Raw genomic sequence first — 21,437 nt, forward strand, 5'->3', positions numbered from 1 at the left:
AGGTGCTGGGCCAGTACCAGCACACCTTCTCCGGTATCCCGGGGCGGACCAGTATGGCGGTGCATGGGGTAGATACAGGTACCCATCCCCCCATCAGGCAATCCGCTTACCGTGTCTCTCCCGAGGTACAGGCGGACATGCAGAAGGAGGTGAGGGAGATGCTGGAGTTAGGGGTGGTTCAAAAGTCCAGTAGTGCCTGGGCAGCCCCTGTTGTCCTGGTCCCCAAGAAGGACCAGACAACTCGGTTCTGCGTAGACTACAGGAAACTGAACGCCATCACCACTACAGACGCCTACCCCATGCCTCGCATTGATGAGCTGCTAGATACACTGGCATCAGCCAGGTACCTATCAATCATGGATCTGAGCCGGGGGTATTGGCAGATACCACTTGCACCTGACGCGAGGCAAAAGTCGGCCTTCATCACCCCTTTCGGCCTCTTCGAGTTCACGATGATGCCCTTTGGGATGAAGAACGCCCCCGCCACGTTTCAGCGGGCCGTGAACGACCTGCTAGAGGGAATGCAAGGGTTCGCTGTAGCGTATCTGGATGACATTGCGGTGTTCAGCCCCACCTGGGAAGAACACCTCAAACACCTGTCCCAGGTACTAGAGAGGCTGGCCATGGCCAATCTGACGGTTAAACCGAGTAAGTGTCAGATTGGCATGACCGAGGTGCAGTACTTAGGTCACCGGGTGGGGGGTAACACCCTGAAACCTGACACAGGAAAGGTGGACGCCATCCTGGCATGGCCTCGACCTATCACGAAAAAGCAGGTCCAGGCGTTCCTGGGGACCGCCGGCTACTATAGGAAATTTGTTCCCGCCTATAGTACACTGGCGAAGCCCCTGACCGATGCCACTAGCAAGAAGCACCCCAAGGTTGTTAGCTGGACCCCCGCTTGCGAGAATGCCTTCCAGGCCTTGAAGCAGGCCCTCGCAAGCGCCCCTGTGCTTCAGGCCCCAGACTTCAGTCGTCGGTTTGTGGTGCAAACCGATGCCTCTGACTACGGTCTCGGCGCAGTCCTCAGCCAGGTGGATGGAAAGGGGGATGAACACCCTATCCTCTACCTGAGCCGGAAGCTCCTGCCCCGAGAGGTAGCCTACTCCACAACTGAAAAGGAGTGCCTGGCGATCGTGTGGGCCCTACAGAAACTGCAGTCGTATCTGTACGGCCGCTCCTTCACGATCGTCACTGATCACAATCCCCTGAGTTGGCTAAACCGTACTGCTGGAACCAACGGCAAGCTCCTACGGTGGAGCCTGTCATTGCAGCAGTACGACTTTACGATCCAACACAAAGCAGGCAGCCGACACCAAAACGCTGATGGGCTGTCGCGGTGTCAGGGGGAACCCGACCCAACAGCGCCAATAGCTGCTACGGAAGGCGTCCTGTTGACACCTCCCTGAGCAGAGCTCGGGAAGGGGGAGGTGTGACGCCGGGCGACGCCCAGTCGTCCGAGGATTCGCGGCCGATTGTCCGATCGCAACCGTGATCGGAAAACTGACATTCTTTATTTTTAAAATAGAAGTTTTTCCTTCCTGCCTTCCCCCCCCTTTTTGCCATGAGGGCTGAATGGGCCTGCGTTAGCATATGGCTAAAGCAACCTGGTTTAGCAAGAAATCCTGTTAAGGCTCCCGGAAAAGCTCTGGTGACACTAATGTGCTAATTGGGCAGAGCTGAAATACCAACAGAGTCTATTCAACAGGGGAAGCTAGCACAGCATGAGGTCTATTGACACCTACATTCCTCCCAGTCTTGACGGCACCGACTAGACTGAGTATGGAATGCATGGTGTTGATAACTTTGTCACATTTTGCAAATACCATCCATGGGAGGAATATGAAAATTACATAATTTTGTTTCCCTAATTCTGTAGAATATGGTGATACTAGACATAGCCAGGTAACCCGAGCAGGGGCTGAGATATGAATAATGGGGTCCCCGTGCGCCCCAAATATTGCAAGTTTGATGTCCTATGAACGTGTATTCTCAGCCCAATCTGAATATGAAATTGGACATATTTTGTGGATGGCTGGAAGTTCCTCCCCTGAGAACTCACTGCCTGACACGCCCCTGGGCTGAGCTTGAGACTCCGCCCAGAAATGTCAGTGCTCAAAACTGATTGCATGAGGACCCCCAGCCAATTCCCCCACTTTCCATCATACCGAAAAGACTGCCACTGCTTGGGGAAATAGCAGTGGCCATCTTGCAGGCGGAGCAACGGCCATGTGGTTCGGCCATATTGCGAACTAACTGCAACAAAGGAACTTTGTCTTTTCCCGAACGGACTTTCCACAGAATCATAAGTATTCGTTCTTTTTATCCCTTTTTCTTTTATGTACTGTGTTATCACTGTCTCTCATCGTTTAATTGTTCACGATTGTCTGTATATATTAATTATTTATATTGTAACAAATAAAGGCTTTTTAAAAGGTCTTTACCTCTCAGTAAAACCTTCTATTCAGTATACACAGACGAGACCTAAACTTCCGAAGGGACGCTACTGTTTTGATAGATAGATAGGAATTGCACAGTTTTAACCGGTTGTTTGTTTCACAGGTCTATAGCCAGTTAGCAGTTTTCTCTGGGCTGATAGAAAACAGAGATGGTGGCAAATCTACCCCTGGGTTGGAGTAAAAGTGTATTTTCGTAACCTCACAGGCTCCCTACTGCGTCGTGACGCTCAAACTCCGCCAATTCTACGCAGATTGCGTCCATAGCTCTCAATCTGTGTGCTAGAATCGGATCGGACGGTTTTGCGTGTTCACGGCCAGTGGGGCTCTTGTGACAAGAGGGCAATATAAAAGCTTGGCGGATGAGCTTTTTGTCCCTAGGTCTTCTCAAAGGACTAGAGGACATGAGCTGCGCATGGAGGAAAAACGTTTTAGCCATTTATTTAGGAAAGGGTTCTTTACAGTAAGAGTGATTAAGATGTGAAATGCATTGCCACAGGAAGTCGTTATGGCAAACTCTATACTGGGCTTAGATGCTTTCCTTGCGTTGAAAGACATCCATGGCTACAATTACTAGGTAATGCCTAATGATGTTGATCCAGGGATTTTATCTGATTGCCATCTGGAGTTGGGAAGAAGGGGCCCAAGTCTTGTAAAGGGTTTTTGCCTTCCTAATAATAATCAGGAAGGCCTAATGTCACTGTCCCCCGGCAGTCATGGCCACTTACCTTCTATCGTGACATTACAGGTGCACTCTGCTTTCCCCGCCGCGTTCTCTGCTACACACTTATACTGACCGCCGTCCTCCGGAAACGTCTTCTCAATGGTGAGCGAGCAAAGAGGACCTGCATGACAGAGACACAGTGTTACCTCGTGTTACACTACAGATATCTATCCATCCATTCCCATCAGTCTCTGCACCAGAGGAGCTTACACTCTAATGTCCTCACCACAGTCACACACTATTATTATTATACAGTTATATAGCTCTGACATATACCACAGCGCTGTACAGAGATCACTGATCCATTCCCATCAGTCTCTGTACCAGAGGAGCTTACACTGTAACGTCCCCACCACAGTCACACACTATTATTATTATACAGTTATATAGCTCTGACATATACCACAGCGCTGTACAGAGACCACTGATCCATTCCCATCAGTCTCTGCACCAGAGGAGCTTACACTCTAACGTCCCCACCACAGTCACACACTATTATTATTATACATTTATATAGCTCTGATATATACAGTAGCAGTATATAAAGGTTTGCTTTATATATTTTACTTTAAAGACCAGTCTTTAAAGGATACCCGAGGCGACATGTGACATGATGAGATAGACATGGGTATGTACAGTGCCTAGTACACTAATAACTATGCTGTGTTCCTTTTTTTCTTTCTCTGCCTGAAAGAGTTAAATATCAGGTATGTAAGTGGCTGACTCAGTGCTGACTCAGACAGGAAGTGACTACAGTGTGACCCTCACTGATAAGAAATTCCAACTATAAAACACGTTCCTAGCAGAAAATGACTTCTGAGAGCATGAAAGAGATAAAAAGGGTCCATAGTTTATAGATTTTACCTCTGGCATACTTCAATGAATGTGTCATTGAGCAAAAACAATAAAACAGTTAAAACTTAAAAAGTAGATTTAAACAGAAAATAAAACTGTGAAATATCTTAAAAAGTCATTTTTAGGAGAAGGAAGATAGATACAATCGTTTATTTAGTTTATTTTCGCTTTGGGTGTCCTTTAATGGTAGGTTTATTGTAGCTGTAAGAGACAGAATAAAACAAAAAAAACCCAACAAACCCCTCAGGGCCCCAAAGACAGAGCCATAATTTGCAAATGGAAAAAACACAAAATCAATGTCTAGGGTTCCATGCAAAATGTAACCTCGATTGCAATGATCAAGAACGGTGAGGAAGCAGCCCAGAACTACACGGGGGAACTTGTCAATGACCTCTTGGGCAGCTGGGACCAATTGGTAACACACTACACTGTGAACAGGGCCGGATTTACCATGAGGCACTATAGGCGCATGCCTAAGGCGCCTAATGTTGGAAAGGCGGCTCAACCCCCTGTCTGAGTGCCTCCCTCCCTCCTTCCCTATGCAGAGGCGTGATGAGTGTAAATGAGAGGTCACTAACACTGCTCTCTGCATTCCACTGACCAGATCTCCTTTCAGTCAGGGGCACCTCTAGCTACTTAATATTTGGGGTACTTCTAACTACTTAACCATTTCAGCCCGCGGGGATTTTTCACCTTATGCATCAGAGCAATTTTCACCCCCCATTCATTCGCTAATAACTTTATCACTACTTATCACAATTTATTGATCTACATCTTGTTTTTTCCACCACTAATTGGGCTTTCTGTGGGTGGTACATTTTGCTGAGAGCCACTTTACTGTAAATGCATTTTAACAGGATTAATAAGAAAAAAATGGAAAAAATTCATTATCTCTCAGTTTTCGGCCATTATAGCTTTAAAATAATCCACGCTACCATAATTAAAACCTATGTATTTTATTTGCCCATTTGTCTCGGTTATGACACCATTTAAACTTTGTCCCTATCACAATGTATGGCGCCAATATTTTATTTGGAAATAAAGGTGCATTGTTTCCGTTTTGTGCCCATCACAAGATAAACAGTGCCCCAATGTCAGAGCTTGATGTGCATTGTAATGAGGGAAATAAGTAGTATACCCCCTTCAAATGCATATTTAAAAAGGTCAGACCCTTAGGTAACTATTTATGTTGGGTTTTTTTTGTTTTTTTTTAATTGTAATTTTTTTTTTCCATTAAAATTTTTATTTGGGGAATATTTTGGTGTGGGACATAAACACTTATTTTTTAATGTTGTTAGATGTGTAAATTGTAATGTAAAAAATACGTAGATGTAGTTTTACTATTTGGCCACAAGATGGCCACCTTCATTTTTGGTTTCCCTCCTTGCACTTCTCGCTAAGCGGAAGTACAAGGGGGATGCGGAAATTTTGCCGGGCAGAAGAGCCAAAGCCTCATGGGTGAGCGCTTCGGTTTTTCTGCGGGGGACAGGGATCGGTGATCGGGAACCATGTTCCCTTTCACTGATCCCAGGGCTACCGGGGGACACCGCGGGGAAACGAGGGCGCAGGAGAGCCCAGCTGAGCAGCCGCCCGGACGTGAGCTTCACGTCTGGGCGGCTGAAATGGTTAATACTGAGGGTACTTCTGGCTACCTTATACTAAGGGGCATCTATAGCTACCTATGATGGGCAAGGGAAGTAAGGGAGAAGTCACAGCTAGGACAGCCAGCACACTTGCGGTGCTGTTTGGTGGCGTGAAGTCTAGGGTGCCAGGACATCTGGGCCTATAGGCTCCTGTGAGGTAAATCCGGGTCTGACTGTGAAGGACTCAAGTCTTGCAGAGCCCACAAGGTCCCCCCCCTGCTGAGGACAGCTCATGTACAGGTCTGTCTGCAGCTTGCCTCTGTATATCTGAGTGACCCAGAGAGAGGGGGAAAGTGGGGTGGTCAGATGAGACCAACATTGAGCTCTCTGCCATGAACCCAACTCGCCATGTTTGGAGGAGGAGGAATGCTGCCTATGACCCGAAGAACACCATGCCCACCGTCCGGCATGGAGGCGGACACATTATGCTGTGGGGGAGTTTTTATGGGGACAGGACACCTTTACTGCATCAAAAAGTCAATGGACAGGGCCATGTACCGTCAAATCTTGGGTGGGCATCTCCTTCCCTCAGCCAGAGTATTGAAAATGGGTCTTCCAGCATGACAAAAAAACCTACGTCCAAGGCAACACATGAGCGGCTCAGGAAGAAGCACATGAAGGTCCTGGAGGCTGGAGCGGCCTAGCCAGTGTCCAGACCTTAATCCAATAGACATTCTGTGGGGGAAGCTGAAGGTTGGAGTTGCCAAACATCAGCCTTGAACCCTTACTAACTTGGAGAGGATCTGGAGGAGCGGCCAAAATCTTTCCTGAGATGTGTGCAAACCTGGTGGCCAACTACAAGAAACGTCTGACCTCTGTGATTGCCAACAAGGGTTCTGCTACCAAGTATGAAGACATCTTTTCATGGGGGATTAAAATACTTATTTCCCTCATTACAATGCACATCAAGCTCTGACATTGGGGCACTGTTTATCTTTTGTTTTTTTGGGGAGGGTTATTTTGTTGTTATTCTGTCCCTCACAGGTAAAATAAACCTAATATTACAAAATGGGACTAAGGGCCTCCAAGTAACAGATCTTGATGCTCATCAGGCTGGGAGAGGGTTCTAGGTTATCTAGAGTTGGGTCTCCACCAGTCTTTCTTGACCCATTATGTACAAATGGAGGCAATTCTTCATCATTGTCCTCCTCTCAAGGAGAGGTCGACCAGCAAAGACAAGAGCTAGGCCTGGAACATTCCGGAAGATCTCAACGATGCCCAGGCAGATGTCCAAGGAACTCAGGAACTCTTTCCTGGCCAATGTTCCCGAGTCCATCAGGAGAACATCGGACTGATAGTGAAGGGTTGTGTGTGTCTTCTACACAAACATGTAACATTGCATCATTTTCCTCAATAATAACAATAACAAGTATTACATTTCAGCTTTATTTCGGTTCTCATTATCAAGATTTGGAATTATGTAAAAAACAAAACCATATTTTAGGTCCCACTGTGAAAGCTTTCGAAAGCGCAAGCACTTTTTGTAGTGATTTTTTTTATTGTTTTGTGGCACAATTTTAGCTGCATTTGCAAGTGCTGTACAATCTAAGACCACCTACTGTGCAACAGGTTGTTAATTGTCCAGGATAATCAGCAATCCCTCAACAGTCCGTCCTATATACCTGCAATGAGACAGGCTGAAGTACTGGGTACTGAGTACAGGTACTCAATTAGGGTTGGTTCATACAGACGACTGTCGGCGGTTTTTAAAGTTATTTAATTGCGTTGTATGGGGTTTGAAAGCGGTCAGTGCTCAGCGTTTAAAGAACAGAAATGACAGGCCTCCTCAGACGTCCGTGTGAACAGGACCTTACAGACCACCGTGTCTTGAGACACACTCCTTGTGAGCTGTGGGGGTGATCAGATCAGGTACCCTGCATATACTCAATGCTCCCCAGATATAAAACACTCCAAGCTTTATACATCTGCCTGGGTTCCGCATAAGGCTTGCAGGCTGGTATAACGTCACCTCAAAAAAGAGCAACTGCTCACAGCGTACCAAAAAGTTTTAATATTACATATAAAAAAAACAGAGATACACTCACAAGCGTACACAGGTTCAGAAGCATGTAAGTCTATGTTTAGTCATCCGGCTCCTGCAGCGCCCCCCCATTGACTCGCCCTCCGATCCTCCTCAGCTGTCTTCCTGGGTGACCTCCGCTACTTCCCCGCCATGTGGGTTAGCTCCACAACTACTGCCTGCTATTGTACAGCGCTTGTGGTTTGGTTTTTTTCCTGTGTTTTGAATAAAGTATTATCTACATGCCGTATCTCTCTGTGTCTGCCGGCTTCCGGTGTGTAGCACTGCCCCTTTGTATAAGAAGTCCTTGGCGCTTCTATAGGTGCCAGGTGCTGACAATCAAATATACTTGATAAACTCATCATCAGCTAGTGTGCACCCCATAGTAAAAGCAGATATGTATGTGGGCTGGTCTGGAGTATTAACACAATGCTGAGGAGGAAAGACATCAGCGATGATCTCAGAGAAGCCATTGTTGCTGTCCATCAATCTGGGAGGAGTTAGAAGGACTTATTCAATCCATCTGAACTCCATCATTCTGCAGTAAGAAACACCCACAAGCATAAAACATGAAAGGCTGGTGCCAGTCTTCCCAGGAGGGGACGTCCCGCAGATTCACCCTGAGGTCAGACCATCCAGGGCTCAGAGAAACTGCACAAAGGCCAACAGCTGTACCCCAGGCATTTAGCAGAATCAAAACACAGCATATCAGTATAGCCAGTGGCATAGCACTAGAGGATGCAAAGGGTGCGACCGCACTAAGGCTTCTGGACCTGAAGGGCCCACCTAGGATTCTCCCCAATTCACTACATTAGCACTTTATTTGTACTGTAGTAGTAATGATCACCTCTACACGGTGATAGTAATAGTGGAAATCATTAGACATTATATTTCCTCTCTTCCTCTCCTTACTCCTCTCTAACAAACGTGGTCATTGCTGTCATGTGTGGCTGGATAGTGTACCGGTTAAGGGCACCACCTCTGACGCAGAGACCAGGATTTGAATCTCGACTCTTTCTGTTCAGTAAGTCAGCACCTATTCAGTAAGGAGTCCTTGAGAAAAACTTCCTTACACTGCAGGGTGGCCTACTGAGTGCGCCCCTAGTGACTGCAGCTCTCAAGCACAACAACAGGAGAAAAGCGTTATACAAATGTTAGGATTATTATTAAAATTATAAATACAGTGCTAGGAGGGGGGATTGTTAAATTATCGCTGCTGCCCATGGCTCTGTAGCTTTCCAACTGAAAATATCTTATGCCAACTGTGAAGCACGGTGGTGAATGATGTGATGCAGGCAGACAGCAGTGTGCAGGCAGAAGAGCTGTGCAGGGAATGAGGATGTGATTCAAGCGAATGGTGGTGTGCAGGCAGCAGAGCCCTGCCGGGGATGATGATGATGTGGCAAAGACGGGAAAGTGCAGGCAGCAGAGTTCTGCTGGGGACTATGAGATGCAGGCAGGGGGCAGTGTGCAGGCAGCAGAGCTATTCCAGGGATGATGAGGTGGAGGGCAGTGTGCAGGTAGCAGAGCTCTGCTGGGGATGAGGAGGTGGAGGTAGTGTGCAGGCAGCAGACCTCTGCTGGGGGTAATGATGCAAGGGGGGGGGGGTAGTAGTGTGCAGGCAGCAGAGCTCTGCTGGGGGTAATGATGCAAGGGGGGGGGGGTAGTAGTGTGCAGGCAGCAGAGCTCTGCCGGGGATGATGATACGGGGTGGGGTGTTGTGCAGGCAGCAGAGCTCTGCCGGGGATGATGATACGGGGTGGGGTGTTGTGCAGGCAGCAGAGCTCTGCTGGGGGTGATGATGCAGGGGGGGGGGGGGGGGAGGGTAGTAGTGTGCAGGCAGCAGAGCTCTGCCGGGGATGACATTATAATGTACAGAATCCAGGAATACACAGAGATAGGGATCTGAACGGATATATTAAGCCTTTCATGCTGGGCTCTCTAATCACTCGGTATTTCCTCTGTGTCCTCCGGCTGATTTCCCTCCGGATTCCGGAAACTTCGCCTGTCCCAAGAGATTAACCCCCTGCTGGCCGGAGGCAGCCACGGCCCCCGAGACAGATGGATGGGGATAACATGCAGAGATGGCGGGGTCAGGTTATAATTCCAGGGAACGGCGCAGCACCAGGGCCAGACATGGATCCCATCAGAGCCGAGAGAGAGCCTCCAAGCCACCTGGAACAAGCATGCAGCCAGCGGAGTCACACCTGGAACATGCATGCTGCCAGAGTAGTCACACCTGGAACAAGCATGCAGCCAGCGGAATCACACCTGGAACAAGCATGCTGCCAGAGTAGTCACACCTGGAACAAGCATGCAGCCAGCGGAGTCACACCTGGAACAAGCATGCAGCCAGCGGAGTCACACCTGGAACAAGCATGCTGCCAGAGTAGTCACACCTGGAACAAGCATGCAGCCAGCGGAGTCACACCTGGAACAAGCATGCAGCAAGCAGAGTCACACCTGAAAGAAGCATGCAGCCAGCGGAGTCACACCTGGAACAAGCATGCAGCCAGCGGAGTCACACCTGGAACAAGCATGCAGCCAGCGGAGTCACACCTGGAACAAGTATGCAGCCAGCGGAGTCAAACCTGGAACAAGCATGCAGCCAGTGTAGTCACACCTGGAACAAGCACGCAGCCAGTGGAGTCACACCTGGAACAAGCATGCAGCCAGTGTAGTCACACCTGGAACAAGCACGCAGCCAGTTTAGTCACACCTGGAACAAGCACGCAGCCAGTGGAGTCACACCTGGAACAAGCATGCAGCCAGTGTAGTCACACCTGGAACAAGCACGCAGCCAGTGGAGTCACACCTGGAACAAGCATGCAGTCACACCTGGAACAAGCACGCAGCCAGCAGAGTCACACCTGGAACAAGCATGCAGCCAGTGTAGTCACACCTGGAACAAGCACGCAGCCAGTGGAGTCACACCTGGAACAAGCACGCAGCCAGTGGAGTCACACCGGGAACAAGCACGCAGCCAGTGTAGTCACACCTGGAACAAGCACGCAGCCAGTTTAGTCACACCTGGAACAAGCACGCAGCCAGTGGAGTCACACCTGGAACAAGCACGCAGCCAGTGGAGTCACACCTGGAACAAGCATGCAGGCAGCGGAGTCACACCTGGAACAAGCACGCAGCCAGTGGAGTCACACCTGGAACAAGCATGCAGCCAGTGGAGTCACACCTGGAACAAGCATGCAGCCAGCAGAATCACACCTGGAACAAGCATGCAGCCAGTGGAGTCACACCTGGAACAAGCACGCAGGCAGCGGAGTCACACCTGGAACAAGCACGCAGCCAGTGGAGTCACACCTGGAACAAGCATGCAGCCAGCGGGGACACACCTGGAACAAGCATGCAGCCAGCGGGGACACACCTGGAACAAGCATGCAGCCAGCGGAGTCACACCTGGAACAAGCATGCAGCCAGTGTAGTCACACCTGAAACAAGCATACAGCTAAGGATCAGCACAACAGTGAGGGAAGAACCATTTATTTGGAGGGGAAATGATGGCTGTTGCCATGTTCCTATCACTACTCCGGTTTCCTATAATTCATGTTCAGTATAATGTCTCACAGATTTATGGAGGGGTTTCTGTCTGTAATGGCCCATACTCACGGGCTACAAATGTCGCCGCAACACGCAGCGCGCGCCGCAACTGTCGCTAGTCCGCGTGAGTACGCGGACTAGCGACAGCAACAAGATCAGTATCCATTGGGCTTCTGGCAGGGGGAGGCGCAACAGCGACAGCTTCCGCCGCATCAGTTGCCAGGTCCCTCCGCCGTGTGTATGCGGAGGGACCTGGCGACGAGCTGTCGCCGGCCTGTCGCACACGCGCTCACGTGTGCTGGCGACAGGCCAAAAAGTTGCCCGTGAGTATGGGCCATTAGAGGGATCCCACAGACAGTTTCAGGAGCAATTTCTGTTGTCCTGGGTGTTCCTGCCTTTTAGAAACCCCTCCAGAAACTGTCTGAGATTCCTGTTGTCCTGGGTGTTCCTGCCTGTTATAGGATCCCACAGACAGTTTCTGGAGTGGTTTTTGTTGTTCTGAATTGCTGTATAAATAATAGTTTATTACGGTTTGCTGTCAGTCTCTCCCTGCTACAGGCGGCCTCAGACTCTCTATACAGCTAAAAACCATCCTATATAAAGTTCCCCTTCCCAGGGGACGATATTTCCCACGCACAGCTGCTTCCTGTCACCAGCCTCCCATAAACTAACTAGGGATGGTCTATGAGAAGTCGGTAATTCCATTACTAATTATATGCAGTAACCGTGGCCACACACGATGCAATAAAAAGATTCGATTTTCCAGTTTTCTTCGATGGGCAGGGTGGAAATTTCTGGTCAATTTTTCTGAAAATTCGGTAGGATAGATTTTTGATTTTTTGATTGAAAGACCCAAGCAATTTTCTTCAGATTTTTCCATAATTTTAGTTTTCAAAATTGGGAAAATTGAACACAAGTGTGTCACACATTGGTCAGATCTCCCAAAAGTTTCAATGGATCAGATAAATCGACTCTTAATTCTCGAAATCGAGAAAAAAAATACTGCATTGAACAATGTGTGGCCACTCATAAAGGACAACAACTGAACTGAGAGGAATATGGAGGCAGCCATATTTATTTCCTGTTAAACAATACCAGTTGCCTGGCTGTCCTGCTGATCTATTTGGCTGCAGTGGTGTCTGAATCACACACACACACCTGTATCCAGCATGCAGCTAATCTTGTCAGATCTGACTATGTCAGAACCCCCCTGATCTGCTGCATGCTTGTTCAGGGGCTATGGCTAAAAGCATTAGAGGCAGGGGATTAGCAGGACTTCCAGGCAACTGGCATTGCTTAAAAGGAAATAAATATGGCAGCCTCCATATCCCTCTCGCTTCACTTTAAGGCCGGCTTTGCTCTTGTGGTTTGCGTTTGCAGTGCTATGCCCCGCCCCCGTCACATCACACCACAATGCAATGCACAAAACCACAAGCATGTGATCCTGCGGCAGAGCGCGTCTACAGGGTCACATGGATAGCGCTGCCCCTCCCCCTTCAGTGACGTATATTCCTTGCTGGACAGGAAGTACGTGACTGGGATTCCCGGGGTTTTCCGTCGTATTTCCATTGTCCCACGCATGCGTGTCGCTGGCAACATTTTGCGTTGCCCATTGATTTTGACGCCTTCAGACACCACTGTGTCACCATGGAAGTCGGCCAATAACGTGCTGTTGAATTTGCGGCGGATCACGCATTTCCGGCACAAAGCGACGCGGTAAGAGTGGTAGACCACATTGCCTTGCATTGTCGCTGCGGTAAAACAGGGAAACGCAACGCAGGTTTACAATGCAAGTGTAAAAGGGGCCTAATGTGTACAGCAAAAAAAAGTGTCCCAAATGGGAACAGACCTACAGCCTTCCCCTGTCCCCCCTCTTCTTGCTCCAGGGCCTGGGACCCCCAAAACCAGCTCACGCCTGAGAACTAGCATGGAGACAGAAGCGCTCTGCCTTTCCCCTTGGGCCGGATTGGTGGCGCCGTGCTGCTGTGCGTCCCAAGTCGTCCTGTGCAGTGCGTCCGCGCTCGTTCCCGTACCATACCATGGGCGCCAACTTTAGGGGTCACAGCGTTTGGAACGGTGCCGTGGAGAGAAGGGGGGGGGGGGCTGCTACTGAGGTAAGTATGTACGTTTTTCAATCTCACAGGTTTGCCTCAACGATTGGCCCAATTCCTTGTTGCATACAATTTGCATTACAATCCTCGTCTTTCTGTCGAGGGGGTTTTCTTCACTCTGTTCTCTCGGGACAGCGGAGGCACTCTTTAACAATGAATAACATGGAAAAGGGAGAACGTCTTGATTTCACAACTTTCAAAGGGATTCCTGTATCTTTTTAATGGCCAGATTAGCGATTGGAGGAAACGGTTTTTAGGGAGGTGGAATTGCCCCGAGACCTCCCAGATCACTCCAGAGAAAACAGACAGATACTGATGTGAGATTCGTGATCTGAGCTGTCCTGGGAACCAAAACTTCCCCGACGTCTCTGGGGACCGTCTACAGCGCGACGTCTCAGACTATTAACCCCGCGCAGCCCGGGGGGCCAGCGACTGGAACGCCGGAACTTTCCACCTATGAGAATCTCACTGACTGGCTATCTGCGCTGTGTGCCAGCATGCCGGATGTGCAGATCGATAAACGAGTTGTAGCTGCATCTATAGACCAGCAGATCTGGAGCTACCGTTATATATGACTATTATTGGTCTGTACGGTGCCTGTGCCATAGACCAGCAGATCTGGAGCTACCGTTATATATGACTAATATTGGTCTGTACGGTGCCTGTGCCATAGACCAGCAGATCTGGATGTACCGTTATATATGACTATTATTGGTCTGTACGGTGCCTGTGCCATAGACCAGCAGATCTGGATGTACCATTATCTATAACTATTATTGGTCTGTATGATATCTGTGCCATAGACCAGCGGATCTGGTGGTACAGTTAAGGTGCCTATACACTAGTCAATTTTTCCTATCGATTTCCAGCAGATTCAATTACTGAGATCGATGCCCCATCGTCATGGCCTGAACATAATCGGCCAAAAGTTTCCATTCTATCAATGTTATGCCGGAAAGCTTCCAAAATTATGACGCATCATGGAGTGTTATAAGATTTCCGGCAGATTCAATAGGGTGATTGAATCTTCCAGGTAACATCGATGAATTTATGGTGGATAAGAGGTGTCTGTATTTAGGCTGTTTCTCAGCCGGATGCCCCTGATTGGCTGGCACAGTTGGGGTGTAAAGAAACAATGTTCATAGCTCCACCCACCATTCTAAAATGCTGATTGTCGCAAAAACTCTTCCGTACCCCTGAGCCCCTGAGATGGTCAACAAAATGTTAATGATTTTTGCTTGCATGCAAATTGCTCAGCACTAGACCCATCAGAAACGGCAGGAGATACATTTACCCAATCCCATTCCAAATTCATACAATTTGCATGCAAGTAATAATTATTTGCGTCAGGCAGGCCATCTGTAGTGAAAGCATAGATCCTGTGCAGAGCCAGTCACAGCTCTCCTATCCCTAAACATAGATTTATCGAGATCTACGGGCAATCGCTCGGCAACCAATCAGGGTCCAGCTGGCACACAACACAAGGATTACGATTGGTCGATGTCGGCTCCAGTTTTACTCCAGTTTTCTTTTTGCGTAGATAAAGCGAGGGCTCAGCGTAGCGCAGACACACAGGTTATGAGATTGAGTAGATTACACACACAATGATCCCCACACAGCGCTGGGCTCTCCCCCTCGCTGGCTGAGTCATTCGCCCAGACAGAGCTGGCACAGAGTATTATTATCAGGGGTTATAATAGAAACATGTGCGGACAATGATTTATCGCCTGGCTTTATTGTGGGAAGGAGCCGGCGGCTCACACGACGTTACCAGCCAGTGAGAGAGAACCCCCCCCCCCCCCAACACTAATATACACAACCGACCGGCCAATCCACACGGCCAAAATCTATAACCACTCCTCTCCTTATAATATACAGCTTGTAATATACAGAAAAGGGTTTAGAAATAGTCCTAAAGGACCACAAAAGAAGTAAAATACGTGAAAAACACACAAATAAAAACTACATTTCGCACAGAGTAAAATGTGCTATAAATTACTTTTCTCCGATGTTGCTGTCACTTACAGTAGGTAGTAGAAATCTGACAGGTTTTGGACCAGCCCATTTTCCCATGGGGGACTCTCGGGGTTTTCTTTTTTCTCACAAGCACTTAGTGAATGGCAGTTGCTCAGTGTGCAAAAAACAAAAGGTGGGCGGCCGACATCTTTGTATAGATCCTTTCTAGGGAGTGCTTTTGTAAAGAATAAATGAAATACTTAGAATCCCTCATGAAGAGATGGACTAGTCAACAACTTGTCAGTTCTCCAAGATTTCTACTACTGTAAGTGACAGCAACATAGGGGAAAAGTAATCTATAGCCCATTTTACTCTGGAAGAAACCTACTTCTAATTTGTTCGTGTTCACATGTATTTTAAATTTTACGGTTTTTTTTTTTGCAACAGTGGCCCTTTAATTGGAATTAGTGCAGGACAGGCCAAGCTGCGATCAGTTTGCATTTCCTGAAAATGACTTCCAATATGAACTGCTTGGAGATCCTAAAACACCATGGAAAGCCCATACAATCAAACAGGCCACATACTATGCAATTTTGATCCTCCTTAAGATCTTGATCTTAAAGGGAACTTAAACTGAGAAGGATATGGATTTGTCCTTTTAAAATACCAGTTGCCTGACTCTCCCGCTGATCCTGTGTCTCTAATGCTTTCAGCCACAGCCCCTGAACTAGCATGCAGCAGATCAGGTGCTCTGAAAGAAGTCAGACTGGATTAGCTGCATGCTTGTTTCAGGTGTGTGATTCAGCCACTACTGCAGCCAGAGAGATCAGCAGGACTGCCAGGCAACTGGTATTGTTTAAAAGGAAACATCCATATCCCTCTCAGTTAAGGTTCCCTTTAACCTTGATCTTAACACCTCTAAGTAGCACAAGACCTTACCTAAACAATGCAGTCCACGTATTATAGTAGACTGCCTAGAGGTGGTGAGATTCTACAATCAGGATTACAGGGTGTATGGTCGGCTTTAAGAGGAGGCCATTAACGGTACAATATTTTCCTCAGATGCAATATTCCAATCAGATTTGCAGGGTTATAAGTAATCAGAAGGTAATTAACCATGGTTCCCATAAACAGGTCGATAAGGGAACTTTATCTCATCAGATACGATTGTAAAATCCAACTTTCCGATTGATAAAATTCTCTATTACAATCGACCATTGAACCGTTTCACATGCATTTTCACCTCATGGTGTTCTGTACAATTTGATCATAAAAATCTGATTAAAGGATAGCATCTGAGGAAAATATTGTACCGTTAATGGGTACCTTACAGGTTCCCACTAATGATACAATCCAGATTGTACAATCTTACCAAATCCATGGAGGTATAGATTAAACTGAGCAAATCTACTTTGAACATATACTTTAGGCAGCTCCTCATATATATTACACAGAAGTGGTATGATTGTACAATCAAGATTGCATCAATAGCTGGCATCTTTAGTGTGAACATACACCATACAATCTTGGTTGTACAATCTTACTAAACCTATAAAGTATAAGGACCAACAGATTGAAGATACTTTGAAAAGAAGGTTTTGGTAAGCGCTCATACGAAATGGAAGTGGCAAGATTGAAAAACCGAGATTGTATGGCGTTTGAAGAACCTTATGCCTGGTACACACAATGCAACTTCCCGTCAGATTGGCAGTCAAATCGATAATTTCTGAAAGGTCCTATCTGATTTCCGATCGTTTTTCTGATTGATTTTCTGATCCCTTCTAGACAAAACCGATCAAACAGAAATAAGATCAGACTTGTCGAAACTATCAATTCGAACATCAATCTGACGGGAAATTGCATTGTGTGTATTAAGCATTATTCAGAGCTAAACTCAATACATTGCTGGCCAGAAGCGGCTGGAACTTGTAGTTCAGCAACAGCTTGAATGAGGCAAGTTACACATCAAGGAAATAAGTAAAATGTTTTCATCTTCCCTTTACAATTCATGGTGGAAGCTCAGTAATAAACAACATGTGGAGCCATTAAACTGAAGGATTCGATATTTTACAACTAGGAAACGTTTTGGTGAACAGTCAGTAAGGCAGAGCAACCAATCAGATATCACGCCAATGACAGATTGGTTGCTATTGGTTTCTGCACTGTATCTGCTGCAGGTAACTCGTTTAGCTGTCATTAGAGTCACATAACGGCAGCAGGAAAGAAACAGACGGTACAGAACAGCTGAGACATGTTATCTGTCAGAACTCCCCACAGACAGGTGCAGAGAGACACAATGACAGATCGGAAGCTTTGAAGACCGGTTATTCAGGATGGAAAGAATAGAATTGTGACATCACAAGACAGGAGAGCATCATGAAGCATTAGAGATTTACCTTCTTGGGCGAGGACGATGAACTTGGAGGACTTGATGACTTTGCTGTCGAGAGTCCACGTCACGGTCGGCGGTGGGTCTGAGGTGACTTGGCACTGTAGAAGCAGCTTCTCTCCATCCACCAACTTAATGTCCTGCAAAAGTTCGGAGAAGACCGGAGGAGTCCCTGAGCTTTGTGCTGTCTTGTTCTCCATCTCTCCGTCCACCACCGATATGCAGTTCTGCTCGACGATCTCCTCCTTGGGTGCCGGGGCCGCGTTCTCCACGGCAGGTTTGGCACTCAGCTCTGCAGCAGCTGGCTTTGCACTCTCTTTAGAGATTTCTACCTTCACGACGGGCTTTGTCTTCTCATCCTTGGCTGGTGGCTTTGCTGGTTCCTGATTAAGTGCTGGTTTGGAGACTTCTTGTTGGACTTCAGGCTTTGGCTTCTCGTCTTTGATAAAGGGCTTGGCTTTCTCTTGGTTGACCACCGGTTTTGGTTTCTCTGGAGTGGCTGCTGGTTTGGCCTGATTGAGGGCTGGTTTTGCAGTTTCTTCTTTAACTTCAGCTTTCGGCTTCTCGTCCTTGACGAAGGACTTGGCTTTCTCTTGGTTGACAGAGGACTTCAGTTTATCTTGACCGAAAGCTGGTTTAGCATTTTCTTCTTTGACTGCGGGCTTCAGCTTGTCCTGAAGAAATGCTGGTTTTGGCTTCTCATCCTTGACTGCTGGCTTCAGCTTGTCCCCAAATGGTTTGGCATTTTCATGGGGCTCGGTGCTATTGGTACTGCCATTTTCTGTAGGCCCTTTCTTCTTACCACCCAGCATTGATCGGAAGTCAGGGGTAGCTGGCTTAGGAGGCACCTTCTCTGGCACTGGGGTTTTTGGAGAAGCACCACCTTTTTTCCCAAGGACAGAGCGGAAATCCACCTGTGCGGGGCTGCTGGGCTTCTTGTCATCTTCAGGCGCACCCTTCGGCTTAACCTGTCGCTGAAGATTGGCTCGGAAATCCATCTGTTCGGCTGAGAGTTCCTTCAAGTCCTCCTCAGAGACGCTTCTTGTGGTCACCTTCTTGCCCAAGACCCGGCGGAAGTCCACTTGCGCTGCTTCTTGCTGTCGGAGCTTCTCCTCGGTGTGTTCCTTTATCTCGACTCTCCTCTTCAGCACGCCGCGGATGTTCTCCTGATCGTCAGCTCTTTGGGCAACCCCAGCAAACCTCGGGACGTCTACAGGGTCACCTCCATCCCTCTCCGCGAAGCCCGGCTGCAGCTCCCTGTGCCTGAGTGTCAACAAGAGGAAGAGAGAAAGAGGCACTTAGGGAGGTTTGGCTTTCAAATCAAACAATTTGTGTGCAAGGAACAGCAATCCTAGGGGAGGGGGGGAGCGATCAGAGGCACACAATCCATTTCTTTATTGCATCAGTGATGACTTCAGTGGCCTTATAAGGGAAAGAGGCAAGAAAAAAAAAAAAAGTCAACTATCCTTGCCTAGATGCAGAAGTCTCTGGCTGCCGGAGGACGGTCACATTTGGGGGATTAGAGAGGCTCGCAGGTCGGGGAGGGAAGAGAATTAGCAGAGCAAAAAATAGCATCCGACCGTCCTGAGAACCCCGCGGTGACTTACTCTCCAAAGTGGGACCCCGCAGAGATCCCTCGCAGCATCAGCGGCACCTGGCAGTCACACTCGCCCACCATGTTCCTGCAATCCAAACACACAGGAATGTTTATATCCCCAGGAAAAAAACAATTACTCTTACTTATTCTCTCTCATCCGTCTAACAATAGCCGAGTTTATTCATCAGCCCCCCCTCCCCCTCCCGTCCGCCATGTATTGTGCTCCCCCCGGGGCTCATCCTCCGTCTCTATCCCAGCCTGGCCGGGTCACATAGAACTTTACGGGAATATTTGGGCTGCAGCTCTGGGAATCGGAGCACAATGCTGGCGTCACCCGTAAGATGCAAAGACAGAAAACTTCAGGCATGCAAATGACTAACAAGACACAAGACATTAGCTAATGCAGCACACGATATAAGAACACCCGTAAAACGCAAAGACAGAAAACTACAGGCATGCAAATGACTAACAAGACATTAGCTAATGCAGCACACGATATGAGAATAACAGTACAACGGGGGCACAAAAAGATTTTTTTTATAAGAGTTGGAGTAGAACTGGACACATTTTTACATTCAGTCATTTTGCAGATGTTCGTTAGTTAAGCCCTCTGGCTGAGGAAGGTGTTTTGTACTTGAAACTTCTAGTCCAGGATAAAAAAATAGCCTTGTATGTTGATGATAAATGGTGCTGAAGGCCCCCTCCACTGTTTAGGGAGAATTGTTCTAGTTTGACAAAGATAGATGTCCTCATTCATCCCTCTTGTGAAAAGGTTTTTAACAACTGTTAAAAAAATTTGCACAGGGGACTTATTGCCAAATCATGCTGTTTTATTATACAGTACTTTTTTTTAAATGTGTACATTTACAGAGTACATAGTCATGTCACTGACTTCCTAAGGGGAGATCACAATCTAATCATATCATAGTCATAGTCTAATATCCTACCATATTATTATTATTATTATGTATTTATATAGCGCTGACCTCTTCTGCAGCACATTACAGAGTACATAGTCATGTCACTAACTGTCCTCAGAGGAGCTCACAATCTAATCCTTCCATAGTCCTAGTCTAATGTCCTGCCATATTATTATGTATTTATATAGCACTGACATCTTCTGCAGCACTGTACAAAGTGCTTAGTCATGTCACTGACTGTCCTCAGAGAAGCTCACAATCTAATCCTACCATAGTCATAGTCTAACGTCCTACCATATTATTATTATGTATTTATATAGCACTGACATCTCCTGCAGCACATTACAGAGTACATAGTCATGTCACTGACTGTCCTCAGAGGAGCTCACACTCTAATCCTACCATAGTCCTAGTCTAATGTCCTACCATATTATTATTATGTATTTATATAGCACTGACATCTCCTGCAGCACATTACAGAGTACATAGTCATGTCACTGACTGTCCTCAGAGGAGCTCACACTCTAATCCTACCATAGTCCTAGTCGAATGTCCTACCATATTATTATTATGTATTTATATAGCACTGACATCTTCTGCAGCACATTACAGAGTACATAGTCATGTCACTGACTGTCCTCAGAGGAGCTCACGATTGAATCCTACCATTGTCATAGCCTATTGTACCAACCACAGTCTAAACCTATTTTTGTGGGTAACCTATTAACTTACGAGTGTGTTTTCGGGATGTGGGAGGAAACTGAGTTGCCCAGAGGAAACCCTAAGACACTTCCAGGGAATAATCAATATTTGGATAATGAGTGTAAGGCCCAGTGCACACCAAAACCGCTAGCAGATCCGCAATACGCTAGCGGTTTTGGGAGCTGATTTCAGAGCGATTCTAGGTATGTTTAGAGAGGTTTTCTAAACATACCTAGCGGTTTTGGGTGCGTTTTTGTGTAGCAGATTACACATATTGTTACAGTAAAAGCTGTTACTGAACAGCTTCTGTAACAAAAACGCCTGGCAAACCGCTCTGAAGTAGCGTTTTTCAGAGCGGTTTGCGTTTTTCCTATACTTTACATTGAGGACGAAACGCTTCTGCAAACCGCAAACGTGCAGCAGGAGGTGCGTTTGCGGCTGGGCAAAAACCGCAAACCGCCGGTGTGCACCATCCCATTGCAATACATTAGACAAGCGTTTTTACAGGC

General features: G+C 47.3%; 1 protein-coding gene across 4 annotated transcripts in view; it reads right to left on the minus strand.

Annotated features, from left to right (window-relative positions):
• The window catches only part of MYLK (myosin light chain kinase), a 281,451-nt gene that overhangs the window by 92,055 nt on the left and 167,959 nt on the right, over positions 1–21,437 (minus strand). For all 4 annotated transcript variants that reach the window (XM_068246221.1, XM_068246222.1, XM_068246220.1 and 1 more), the window contains 3 exons: positions 19,317–19,391; positions 17,717–18,972; positions 3,185–3,301 (listed from right to left, as the gene is read on the minus strand). In XM_068246221.1, the coding sequence (XP_068102322.1) occupies positions 3,185–3,301; positions 17,717–18,972; positions 19,317–19,391 (1,448 nt within the window). The remainder of the gene's footprint in view (positions 1–3,184; positions 3,302–17,716; positions 18,973–19,316; positions 19,392–21,437) is intronic.

Source organism: Hyperolius riggenbachi, chromosome 7 (assembly GCF_040937935.1).
Source record: "Hyperolius riggenbachi isolate aHypRig1 chromosome 7, aHypRig1.pri, whole genome shotgun sequence".
NCBI classification, from domain to species: domain Eukaryota; kingdom Metazoa; phylum Chordata; class Amphibia; order Anura; family Hyperoliidae; genus Hyperolius; species Hyperolius riggenbachi.